The 13648-nt window shown below is 35.3% G+C and overlaps 1 protein-coding gene across 4 annotated transcripts in view; it reads left to right on the top strand.

Moving 5' to 3' along the window:
• Nucleotides 1–13648, top strand: part of LOC123682301 — a 113887-nt gene that overhangs the window by 78099 nt on the left and 22140 nt on the right. For all 4 annotated transcript variants that reach the window (XM_045620855.1, XM_045620854.1, XM_045620853.1 and 1 more), the window contains 3 exons: nt 897–1357; nt 2187–2487; nt 6241–6806. In XM_045620855.1, coding sequence (XP_045476811.1) covers nt 897–1357; nt 2187–2487; nt 6241–6806 — 1328 coding nt within the window. The remainder of the gene's footprint in view (nt 1–896; nt 1358–2186; nt 2488–6240; nt 6807–13648) is intronic.

Raw genomic sequence — 13648 nt, 5'->3', positions numbered from 1 at the left:
GATGTTTTGATTGTTGCACTGTTCCTCTGGACCACGAGTATTCTCTGGGAAAAAAGTTGAATATCTTATTTTTTGGAATGTATGTTTCAAACATGAATATAAACCTTCTGCTCTCCGTCTGTAAGTAATCTTTTTAAACTCCTAGGTATATCACATAAAGGTTGTTTATCTAGAAAGCGATTTCACACCCACGAGATATCGCCTTGGCAAACTCCTAATCTAGCTCACAAATCTCTTGGAGTGGTCTTCTTCAACTGAGCAAACAATTGTAGCCCGGTACAGTTCAGATATTGAACATCGCTTCATTTTTAATTAAGTATTCACTTAATTTTTATAGGAATTTTATGTATTATTCATAATCTTTTCTACTTGAAAAAATCATAGGATAGGAATGGTATTGAAATCAAAAGAAAAAATGACATCAGTATGAATATATAGGGTGATGTGAAACTTTTGAATCTATGTGTATTAATATAAATTGTGTAAATTGAAAATTGAAATTATGTATAATTATACTAAAATTATGTCTATTTATCAAGGATTTACAGATGTGTTGCTCTTTCTCTGTACCAAACTTCCACTTTTTTCTCGTTCTTTCTATCTCTGGCAGACATCGCTTCTCCTACCTTGTTCTTCCAGCTTCTCCATGGTCGTCCTCTTTTTTGGCCTTAATCTTATATTTTTCGGGCCATCTATCGTCTTGTATTCTATACATGCCTCCTTTAAATTTCTTCCGTCATTCATTCATATTCATTTCTTTCTTTATAGTTCCATATCTAATTCTGTCTAGGCTTGATCGCTTACAGCTTCGTTTGAGGAAGTCCGTAAATTATATTTGAAATTCATTTGAATCATGAAATACAATATTAGAAATATCGATATAATTTCTCGTCCAGAGGTCGAGAACTTCGCCAAGCTGAGCCTGGACCACAATGCCGACTTTTCTGATAAATATAATATCACCAGCTCAGACGAACAATCCGAGCAGGAATATATCAGTAGAGAAAACGAATGTGTAAAATTTGATTCTGGAGAAGACACGAAAACGGAAGACACGAGTAGTCTATGCCTGCGTCTACCACTTGAAGGCATGGAATCCAGGGTCAAGTTGAAAAACAACGATTTGGACCCTGATCAAAAACTCAGAAATAACATCAAAGGCTTCTACGAAATAATGAAGGCACGCAGGCGGAAAGTAGCAAAAGAGAGAGAGCAGCTGTGTTTGTTAGAAAGTAGCAAAGATATACGGTGCCATCTAGATTCTACATCGGTAAAACTTTCTGCAAAATCTTCGAGAGCAGAGAGTGAAGTGGTCGAAAAATTTGAAGAAAATGACCTGAGTGAGAAAGCAGGTGTGGTACGTTCACTCGAAAAATACTCATTTGAAACGTTATACAGAATAGCTCACAGTCCAGCCGAATATTTCCTCATTAATTCTTCTGAGAAATAATTTATTTTAAGGGGTTGACATAGGCCATGATCATACACCGGAAGATCCAATAACAAAAAGCCCCCCTCCAAATAAAAATTGACCTATCTGAACTTATGTGGGCTAACCTGTATATGAATTCCAAAAACTTCAGATGATGCAATTCCTCTTCTTCAAAGTTGATGTTAGAATCCTCTGTACTATAGTTAAAGATGGTCTGATTATAATTTCACTGCGAAAATTCATAATTAATTCTATACCTAATCTCCATTATTTAGTCACGTATACGACAACATGATCACTAAACTTAATGAAAATTATACAATATACAGGATATTCCACCATTGACGCGACGCTCTATTACGGTTAAGTGTTGACATTTTCGATTTTTTTTTTCGATACCGTATCATAAGGCTCCATTAGAGCTACAATCTCAAATTGTTTGAAAATGCACAGGTGTACTTAAAATGTTTAAATGACCAAGCATGTTTTCTTCGTATTGAACATCCTGTTTTTTATTTAATTTACTCTTTTTAGGCATATCCAGTGTATTTCCACAAACAATTTGAAAATTCAACTTTAATAGACACCAATAATACCGAGTCGAAAAAACATTCGAAAATTTCATCGCTCAACCGTAATAAAGCATTGGGTCAATGGTGGTACACACTGTTTGCAACAAATTCTAATTTTCTTCTCCTTTTCCAATCTTCTGATCCAGAATTTCGAATCAATCGGTTATCACTGATTTCTATAGGAGTTGCCCCTGGACATTGTGGAAACCGATTCTAGGATCACCAGAACCGACTTCATTCGAAATGAAAAGAGAAATGGTACCATCCGAAGTGCAGGTTCCGTATCGAAAGGAAATATAACTTTTACAATAGCCTCGAGACATTTGAGAACGTGGAAAAGAAGAAAGAAAACGAAAAAATATCGTATGTGTGTTAAGTGTTTCATCCGAAACATAAGAAGAAGCAGACATCTCCGATGGAAGAATAAAATGGACGCATTATATCGTTCGCATCTCGAAACTTCAGACGTTGAAACTGGCTCTGGTGAGGCCTTATCCTATAACGAATTCAGTTTTGGCGTAGCTTCCGTATATCAATCAAACGCAATTCTATTTTCTGTGAAATTTTCAACCACCACGTGATTTTACGCGTATCAGTCAAACTTTGGTTCTATTTTTTTATTCGCAAATTAAAAAAATTCATTATTATTGTTTGAGGAAATTATGTGAAAACTCCATAAAAATCGGTGATTTCGTTTTGAACTAAGCAACCACGTGGTGGTGTTGCCCGTAAGGCTCTAAAATCATTGAGATTCTTCTCTCACTATACCTTATTATGAAGAACAGTATTTGGAACATTCAGTTTTAAGGCTCTAATATATTTGATGCTCTTCTCCCTCTATATATACCCTTTTATGAAGGAACTATATTTAGAAGAAACATCAAAATTATGACAATACCAAAACCTTCAATCGGTTTTTTTTTTGTATATGTATATACTATCATAATTGTCTGTTACATGGAGTAACTTTATACGAAAAAAAAAACTGATTAAACAAGATCAAATGCAAAATTATATGATTACTGTTGACAACATTATTGAACTGCATCAGCTCACATACGGAGAGAGCTTCTATGAGATTGAATATTTTCTTCTACATTACTATACATGATAGTACTATCACCGTGAAAATGAGCCTTTACATACGGTATGCTAATATTCGTTCCTAATTTCGTTCGTAACGCGCAGCTACACCACTATCGAGGTTCGCGAGGCTTTAAAATGAATGTTTTCAACATCGTTTGAAATAAAAGATTGAACATTGTTTCAATCAAGGAAATGATTATAAGGTTTTAATTCAATTAAGGGGCATAATGATACAACTCTTCAAATCAATTTCGAGCCTTCTTCAGTTTTTCTGAAGAAGGCTCAAAATTGAGCCGAAAGTTAGGAATGAATCAATAAAGAGTTGTTCATTTGACTCTCAATTGAACTAAAACCTTATAATCATTTCCTTGATTTTTTAGAACGCAGTTGAGATAGTGCAACACAAAAATTATCAACTTCAGTATCAGCAGAGGAAATGTGAACGGGAAGAGACAAAAATCTCAGTCTCCCCGTATGTAGTGACTGGTTTGTGTATACATTTACAGAATGAGCTGACATATTTATATTGAAGGGCTTCCTCTTCATGGAAAACAAAATTTTCTCCATCCTCTTTCTTCACCAACGGTTGACGACTTCATAATTAAATCTTAAAAAAAAAAGAACCAGAAAGGAGTATTAAATATTAGTTTCCATTATATTGATCTGAAGTTGGCGACCCATTCTAAAAAAAAATCTGAAACCGTATGGATAGTTTGGAAACCATCATGAAATTAATAAATTGGACAATTATTCAACAAGTGGTCAATGATTTCTTCTACACCACACTCACATAGTGGGCTATCAGTAGAATGCCATTTGAAGAGCGTACTATTACAACGACTATGACCACATAGTTCGCGAAACATTACCAAAGCGCAGCTGGAGTGGTGTTTCGCGAACTACGTCGAGTAAAAAGATTCGTATAATCGAAATATATTGTCTTTGCTCGAGTTGGTATTCGTTACGATTAGAGAATGAATTATTCAATAATTATAATCAAAGCATTGCATTCTGATAATTCAATGACATTTCACTCAACTAGACGAACGTTCAAGAATGTTACTATGGATGACCGAATGCAGGATTTGGGAAAAATAAAATTTCATTTAGTTGTCCAAACAATTGAATTGGATAATCTTTGACAGGTACTTTGAAGCATAATATGACATTTCATACCTTTATATATCTCAAGTTCAAATACATAAGTTTCCCAAGCACTAATATCATTAATTTAACGTTGACAACTATTATTATTATTTCACTGAATCGGTGTCGTTATGGCTCTGTTAACCTGCCGGGAACTGCGATCTCATCTGCTGACTTACCCATGCGGTACAAGAATTATTTACACCGACAATGTCTTGTCGGCAGTCCCACCATTAACCGAAGCTCAGCTAGTGTTATTTTCAGGAGTTTCCTGGTAGAGGTCTATAAAAGCACCACCAATTTCTTCACCTGAGCAAGATCATGAGTGTTCCTCCAGAGGGTTTTCCTATTGTCCCGCTCCCATTGTTAGAGTGCTGTCTTGTGTTTGTATTTTCGAAGCCCACAGAAGGGCTCCGAGGACCAACAGGTGTCAGCCTTGATGCCTTTTTCGCAAGTTCATCGGCGTTTTCATTTCCTTCAATGCCACAATCCCCAGGTACCCATAAAAGAGGTACTTTATTGCCTCTGGCCAGATGCTTTATGTTATTAAGGCTCTCCCATGCAGTAAAGACCCCTGGCTATATGGTTCCAGGGACTTCAGTGATAATATAGGTATACGCACCCCTTTGGGGTTTCTTTCGAAACACTCTTGGGTGCAAGTATAGACAGCTAGTGCCTCGGTTTGCAGGATAGAGAGCTCATTTCCCTTTTTCTGATTTTGATCTATCGGTATACCATATTTAGGACTTTTTGTCCAAGCGATTTACTCCTCATATGTCCAATACAGTTTCCCGGACGGAGATTCCCATTACGGGATATTATTATTGCTTCCAGCAGGCTACATTTCCTCACATGTGGGGTAAGGGAGGTAGATCGAGTATAACCTCAAGCGATGCCATGGGAGTTGTGTGTATAGCTCCCGTGACACCAATACAGGCCAGCCTCTGTAGTTTCAGCAGTAGGCCGCTTGTGCTGACTTCTTTGGATTTTGTCCACCATGTTATAGGAGCATAGGGGACAATGGGGCGTATTATTGCTTCGTAAAACCACAGTCACATATCCGGTTTCATTACCCATATCTTTTCAAAGAGTCTTTTGCAGGCCCACATGGCTGCAGATTCTCTGGGAAGTTTATTGTATATATGTTTCCTCCAGTTGAGCTAAAAAAATATAATTAAATAAAAAATATAGGTAGGTATCTAGAAAAAATACGACCATCAAATTATTAAAGATAGCTGAATAGATTGATTACCATTAAATACATACGTTTAGTCTGTTCACCTACAATTTCAAGAAATAGCGAAAATATCAGTAGCAGAACAAATTAACCTAAATAATCAATTATAGGAGAAGAAAGATTCTGAATTGCCTCCTCGCTTGCTACGATCCAATACTGAGTTTGTACAATTTTCACATCCGATTTTGACCTAATTTCGCGAGAATCATTCAACGGAAGCGTCATCTGCTTTGAGAAAAATTTGCCAAACTACCTATATAATAGTTTAATAGAGCTTGAACACTTTTAATAATAATACAAGATAGAAATATTGTTGGCATGAATTTTTCATTATTATAATCTGGTAGATAATTTCATAACATTTATTTTTTACTGAACACAAATGTCAGCTCAGCTTGACATTCTAACTGTTAAACCTTAGACAACAACCATCTAAACTTCTCATGCAGCTGAAAAAACTCCTGTTATAATGATCCTTTTATATAACCTTCATACAATGAGCTTGTCTAATTATTATAGCGCTCTGGATCAGTTTCCAGTTGTCACTGTTTGAATCGTGGAGATTCAACTTAGAATCGGAATCCAAGATTTATAAGGAAAATATCTAGTAACACTCCATTTATGGAAAATTGATTTAGGGCCTTAAAATACTGTTTGCTTCTATTTCTATCAATGTGAAATTTGCTATCAACTATACGGAATCTACGACAAATACCATTTTCTAATTGGTTTTCAACAATTCGTCATTCAATGCATGTCTTGTACAGAGAGTCCTCAAGTCTTGCAAGAGACAGAGAGTCCGGATCAATCTAAAGACCCTACAATCTGCACGAACATATTGTTCAGAAAAAGTATAAGTGCTGACTGCATGAAGAAGGACCGATCGATTTTATACAATGAAGAAAATGAAACATTTCAGACAGAAAAAAATTTTCGTAGCCATCCGAATATTTTACTGATGCATGAAAATAGCCATGTGACCAATACCAATCATAGAACAAGCTCCGAAAATTCTTTCGATTATGTGATTCCGAGAAAAAAACGGAAAATAAGTGCATCGTTTATGAATCTCATGTCAGATGAAGAAAAAACTGAAATAAACTTGAAACAGAATATAAGCAAGATAAGGAAAAGAAAGAAAGAAGAAGAACCGCCACTTATATTGGACTATGACAATATTGGGCCCAGTGCTAGCATTACTTCTGCGTCAGTTCTGTACATAAACAAGGTTTTTACAAATTTGGTAACACCCGAAAGAAGCGAAATTGAATCTGTTGATGATTATGAAGATGAAGAAATCAAAGAATATGGGGATGAAGAATTGGAAGGTTGGGTGAGTCACCAAATTAAAATTTGGAATTTACAAATTGAGAATCTACTGTCATTCGAGAGTTTTTTTAATAGATTGAAATTATGTAGTATGTAATAATGGATATCTACGTAGAATTCATCTACGACATACTCCAAATTTTGAAAAGTTAGATAATCTAAACAGAATTTAAACGACGCCGATATCAGATTTCACTTCCAATCAGAAAGAAAACTGACGTCTAACTTTCATTTCAATTAAAATCACATTATCACATATACAGGGTGGCCCATTTTAAAACAATCCACTGAAATAACTGCTTAGGAAGAGCCTGGATCAACAAATGCTCCAAATCTGTTGTTTATTTGAGTAAAATAATAATAATATCAATAGAAATTTGTATAGGATATGAAATAAACGATACGGGTAATAGAATACGACTATAAAAGTTTAATGATGAAGGATATACAATTCAAAAATTAAAAAATTGATAACTTTGTGTCCATTTCTCCACAATAATATATCTTTTTTTTGGTTTATTTTTCTTTTGGAATATAATTCCAATTCTAAATATGAAAGGATTGATAACTAACCAAAAAAAAATTCAAAACAATTAAAACTGTACAAATTGAGTAAACGGTTAACCAATTAAATAAATTAATTAACATAAGACAGACGTACGGAATTTTTTGTATTCAATAATACAATTTTTCCTTATCAGTGTTTTATAGTCCAACAAAATTACTGAATTTACAACACACTACTTGTATATCTACTTCACAAAAATTGCAATAGAGGAACCTCAAACTAACAAAAGATAAGTGTTTCTCTATCAAGGATGCGAAGTCATAGATTTATTTTTTTTTATTCTCATGAAAATCATATACAAGTCGACATTTACAATTGAAAAAACAATTTTAAATTTATCCTTTGGTTGGTAAAGACTCTTGATCAATAAATGATTACTTCAAAAAACTAGTGGAAAAAATTTAAGAATCAATATAAAATTCAAAATTTTTAGGGGTTTTTCAAACGGCAGTATTCTTGATAAAATGGTCGTATCTCAATTTGAAAACAAAGCTTGAGGTTTATAGTTTAGAGATCTAATGAATACAGTATCTAAAATTCCTGCGAAATTTTTTCAGTTTTTATTTTTGGCATACAGACTTGGAAAATTTTTTTCCAACTCAACCACTCAGCTCCAATATCCTTCTTTCAAAAATTTGATACGAAAATCTTCTCGCTCAAATATCAAACTTTTAATTGAAAATGACCTTTTTGTCTTTAACCATCAATATTTCACCAATCCATGATTGAACAGAAAATTTAAGGGATGTTTTGGAATCTTGACTCTACAAGAAGTAGCTATTGAATTTTTGAATATCGAGGAAACCATCAACATTAAGTATGCGTTTTACAGTTCAATATCACCACAAAAATCCCAGAGAAATTCAATTCAATCCATGAACCGTTTTTTTATTTGATTCTATCGAATTTTCAAAAAAATTGAAGGATCACGATTTTTGATTTGAATATTCATAATCTCCCACAAAATAAAGCAATGAAATTGTCAAGTTTTTTTTCTGCATTTTTATCTATAACAGAAGAGAACAATAACAGAGTTCATGAAATAAATTTTTTGAAAATGAAAAAAATTTTTTTTTCACTTTTAATTTTTTTTTAATGGCTCCAAATAAAACAATTGAACATGTTTTCTTCATTTCTAATGCGATTCCGTAATTTCATTTCATGATATTGATGATAAAAACCAAATTAAATTCGAAATGAAGCTGATATACCCAAGGGAATTTCGAACTCTATCTACTCGCTTTTTAGAAATTGCATATCTCAACTTTCCATCTATCGAACTTTCACAACGCTAAAAGGAGCCAGTTTATTTTCAAAACGAATTAGAAAATTTGAAAATTATTTTTGAGTATCTTTCATGGTTAGACGGCATTTATCAGAGCCGGTGATTGCTCGTTTGATCTCTCTGCTTGAAGAAGGTTACAGTCAACGTGATGTAGCCATCCGGATGAGTGTTAGTCAACCCTTCGTATCTCGAACTTATGCGCGATACCAGGAGACGAACCAATACAATCGTCGCCCTGGACAAGGTCGCCATTGTCCCACGACTGTTCGCGATGATCTAGCAATTGTTCGACAAATCGGAAACAATAGCGAGAACGAAACATTTCTTCTCGAACAGTCATCAACCGCCTTCGCGAAACTGGATTAAATGCACGACACCCTAATCGTGTACCCATGCTGAGATCAAGACGTCGCCGGGCTCGTTTAGCATATGCTAACGCACATCGGTCTTGGACATTAAGGCAATGGGAAAATGTTTTATTCACTGACGAATTCCATTTCAACCTTCTTGGGGGAGTCAAATTGTACTGCGCAGACGACAACATCAGAAGGCGTTCATTCTAATGCAAGATAACGCACGTCCACACACAGCCAACATCGCCAGACGTTTTTTTGAACACCATAACACTGAATTGCTGCCACACCCACCAATGAGTCTAGGCCTCAACCCTATTGAGCATGCTTGGGACATAATGGGCCGTCGTGTGCACAGGGAGTATCCAAATTTGCGGAACTTTGCCGAATTACAGCGTGCACTTCTGCAAATTTGGAACTCCATTCCCCAACGCTTGGCAGCCGTTATTGATAACAGAGGTGGATATACCAGTTATTAAAAGGACAGCTATAATTTCGATAGTTTCTTGATATTTGATATCACACACCTTATCTATCCACCTTATCTTGAAGGTTCTCCCTGTTCGTCCACATTTCGAAGGCCTCCAGGCGATCACTAATATCCTGCTTTATTGTCCAAGCTTCCATTCAATAGAGGAGCACAAGGAATACGTAATATTTCAACAACCTGACCTTGAACTGTAAACTGCGATCTTTTCCACAAAATACCTTTCCCATCTTATTGAATACATTTTGGGCTTGGCCAATTCGCACTTGAATTTCCTCCATACACTAATTACTCTCATTAACAATGGTTCCCAGGTATTTATACTTCCTCACCTTTTCCACTGGCTGTCCTTTAATCCATAAACTCTCAGGTTTTTGTTTTGCTTTCGTTATGGTTCGTAAATTTTGTCTTCTTCACATTCAATGTGAGCTCACATTTCTCGTTATTTTCTACCACTCGATCTAATATTACTTGTAGATCTGCTAACGACTCTGCAATGAGTATGGTGTCGTCGGCATATCTTATGTTGTTGATTGGTCTTCCATTAACTTTTATGCCGATTGTTGTCACTGCCAGCATTCTTTCAGAATACTGATTAAATAGAAATGGTGACGATACACACCCCTGTCTCACTCCTCGCTTTATTTGTATGTTCTCTGAAGTGTCATTACCCAGTTTGATATTAGCCGTTTGATTGAAATACAAATGTGCTATTATCCGGATATCCTCATCATCTAGATCTTTCACTTTGAGGAGCTGCATCAGGTTGTCATGGCGTACTTTATCAAAAGCTTTGTAGTCTAAAAAGCAAACATATAGTGGTTGATTGATATCCATACATCTTTGAGCCAACACATTGAAGGTAAAAAGTGCCTCTCTTGTTCCCATCGAGCTCCTGAAGCCGAAATTCTCAAATTTTACTGCTTCTTGTCTTTGATCATCGAAAAATTCCTGTATGTACCCCCTCCATCTTGCGAGTTTTCTTCCTGTGTCGACAATAATCTGGTCTTCTTTGTTCAAGAGTATATCACATCTATTCATAGTTCTTAAAACCTGTTAGTTCCTTGATCTTTTTGTGTAAATTGAAGTGATCGTATTTACTCTGTAAATCTTCTGTTTCAACACACTTATTTTCATACCATTTTTTTTTGGCTTCTATTATTTTCTTTCTTATCTCCTTATTTATGTTGTTGTATTTTTCACGGTCTTTATTCTTCCAAGGTCGCCTACTTTCCATCAGTTGAAATATCTCCTCGGTCATCCAGGATTTATTACCACTTTCATGGGCAACCCCCTTTTTTGAAAGGTCTCGACTGGGTGTCATTATTGCCGACTTAACTGACTCCCATTTTTTGGAAGTAATCTGTTTAATTCCACTTCAATATCTTCGATTAATTGATTCTTTATCGATTGTTCATTCAGCTGTGTCAAGTGTCTTTTATTGGTTTGTTGGGGTGTGATCAGATCAGATGGTTATGATCTGTTTTTGCATCAGCACCAGTGTTTGCTTTGACGGACTTGATAGAATTCCTAAACCGTTTGTTCATTAAAATGAAATCTATTTGATTTTTGACGACTCTTCTAATCCTATCTGATAATGATTCCCATGTGTAAAGCCTTTTTGAATGTTATTTGAAGCATGTGTTTGCAATTACAATGCAGATTCTTGGCAGAATTGCTGCAGTCTGTCTCCTCTTTCATTTCTTATTCCTAATCCAAACTCGCCAATGATATATCCCACTTTTCCTCTTCCTATCTTCGAATTGAAGTCACCCATTACAATTGTAATGTCTCAGCTTCTAAAGCCTTTCGTATGTCATCGTAGAATTGTTCTAATTCGTCTTCACCCTTGTCAGCAGTAGGAGCATATGTTTGAACTATGTTCAAAATTCCCTCAGTTCTCTTCATCCTTATCATGAAAACCCTATCTGAGATAGGTTTAAAGCCCGTTACGCATCTAGAGAGGTTCTCTTCCACCGCTATTGTTACACTATTCCAAAGCTGAGAACTGCCGTTTGATATTCAACTATCCTGTATTTGGCCATCTCGTCTGGCTCAGTCCCATGATGTTGACGTTAAGTCGTTGCATCAATTGAAGCACATTAAATTTTTCGGCTTCATATATAGATCTGATAATCCATGTACCGACCTTCAGCTTTTTCAACTTGTTATTAGCTAAATCCAAAACCGTCCCCCCAGAGATCCGATTGGGGGACTTGAAACTCCGGAATATTTTTCTTTGAACCCAGCCATTTTGATCAAACTAGGGATATCCCTTAGGATATTTAATGTGGTAGTCATCCCGTGGCTTTCCACATCCTTATGCCGTTGACTGCTTACATTCATAGTTCTTCCGCCTTCAAGGCCAGTTTCCCAACCTCAGAACAAAGGAGTGCCCTTCCTTGACCTATTTCTTCGCCCATCAGTGTTGGAAAGTCGAAGGAGAATTGTTTATACCGACAATTGTTCGGTTGGATTATTGCAAAGGTTTCGATAACTTATGGCAATCCATAATTACATCCACTATCATTTGAAGTTTTCTCGACAGGAAACCTTTTGCAAATTGTGTTAACCTTCCTATATCTTGTCGGAGGCTATGTACTTGGCTGCTAGACTTATTTGCCAATATGATTTGTTATGGTGTTTTTCTGGACTGGTTGCTCACTTCTAGGTTTGGCTTCACACCGAGCACTGCTGATATTGTTGAGGCTGCACAGTAGGAAATAAGAAGCAACGACTCGAGGTTGTGGTCATTCGGAAGAAAATTTTGTATTATTTCCTTGTTTTTTATATGAAAAATAAGTGATAGTTTTTTCGATGTCTTCAGTTTAGGAAGGATAGGTCGTTTAAAAGTAATCAGTACCCTCGAATTCTATGAAATATATATTCATTGTACCAAATAATCACTCCAATAGATCTCTTTGGCTGTCTGCATTTTCGGCGGCTGTAGTATATATAGGGTGTTTCATTGGGAAACGGAAATACTTCACAGGTGCATAGGTGGCACCAAGGCGGTTCTGGAGATACCCCATTTATTGGGTCTTACTGTCTTCGTAGCCGAGATACAGGGTATTTTATGAATTTTGCCCGTTTATTTCTGAGGCCATATCAAAAGAACCACCCGGTTTATTTTCTTCATATTTGGCAAATATGTTCCTTATTGAGAGCCCAAACGTATCATGCAATAGCCGCCTTGAAATTCTAGGTCCGGGTTAATAAAAAATTATGAATCGTTTGAATCCTCGAAACAACACCCTGTACATCGGAATTTGGAAAATCTGTTTTAATATTCGGAAACACCACTAAAAACTAAACTGAAACGTGTACTTCAAATTTCCGCGCAGACAGTTTTACTGCGCAAATTTTCAACGAAAAAGTGAAGTTTTTGAGAACTTGAATACCTGGAAGTGGTTTGAAGTGACTTTTAACAATAAATTATCAAAAATATTGAATCCATAATTATTTCAACATTACTTTGTAATTAATTTTTACATTGGTTTTCCTTTTTATGGCTGTATTCTATTTCAGTTTCTATTCATTGAGAATTGAGTTGCATTAAGTTGATATCGTATATTTTGAAACAATTATGAACAAAAAACATTATAACAAAATATACAGGGTGTTTCCTAAACATGCGGCAAAAATTCAGGGGGTTGTTCCTTGGACTATTCTAAGAATATTTTGTCCTTTGATGATTTTTGAAAAACCTATTTGTTTCGAAGATATAGGGGAAACAAAATTTCAGATAATAACATTTTATTATGAAAAATTACATGAAAATTCAACTCAACCTACAAAAACTGTTGCATGTCAGTCATCTCGGTGTTTGTATAGCGATTCATAATAGTCAAAGATAAAATGTTAATTGCTAATACATCACAAAACGAATTCAAATGAAAACCGTGTTTAATCTGTATTCCTTTACCATCTGCACTTATCAATTTTTAGTCAAAAAACTGGCCGTTTTTAGTAATTGGAATGTTGTTAAACAAATTTAAAAATAAATTGTACCTACTTAGTAAACACAGTGCGGTACGCATTTTTATTTAAACTATTATTAATTTTAAAAATATGAAAAATGTTGTTCGCCCTGTATCTTCGAAACAAAGAGGTTTTTCAAAAATCATCCAAGGACAAAAGATGCTTAAAATAG

The sequence above is a fragment of the Harmonia axyridis genome, chromosome 6 (assembly GCF_914767665.1).
Source record: "Harmonia axyridis chromosome 6, icHarAxyr1.1, whole genome shotgun sequence".
In the NCBI taxonomy this organism is placed as follows: domain Eukaryota; kingdom Metazoa; phylum Arthropoda; class Insecta; order Coleoptera; family Coccinellidae; genus Harmonia; species Harmonia axyridis.
Note: the sequence above shows the minus strand (reverse complement) of the source record. Positions and strands in the feature narration are given on the sequence as shown.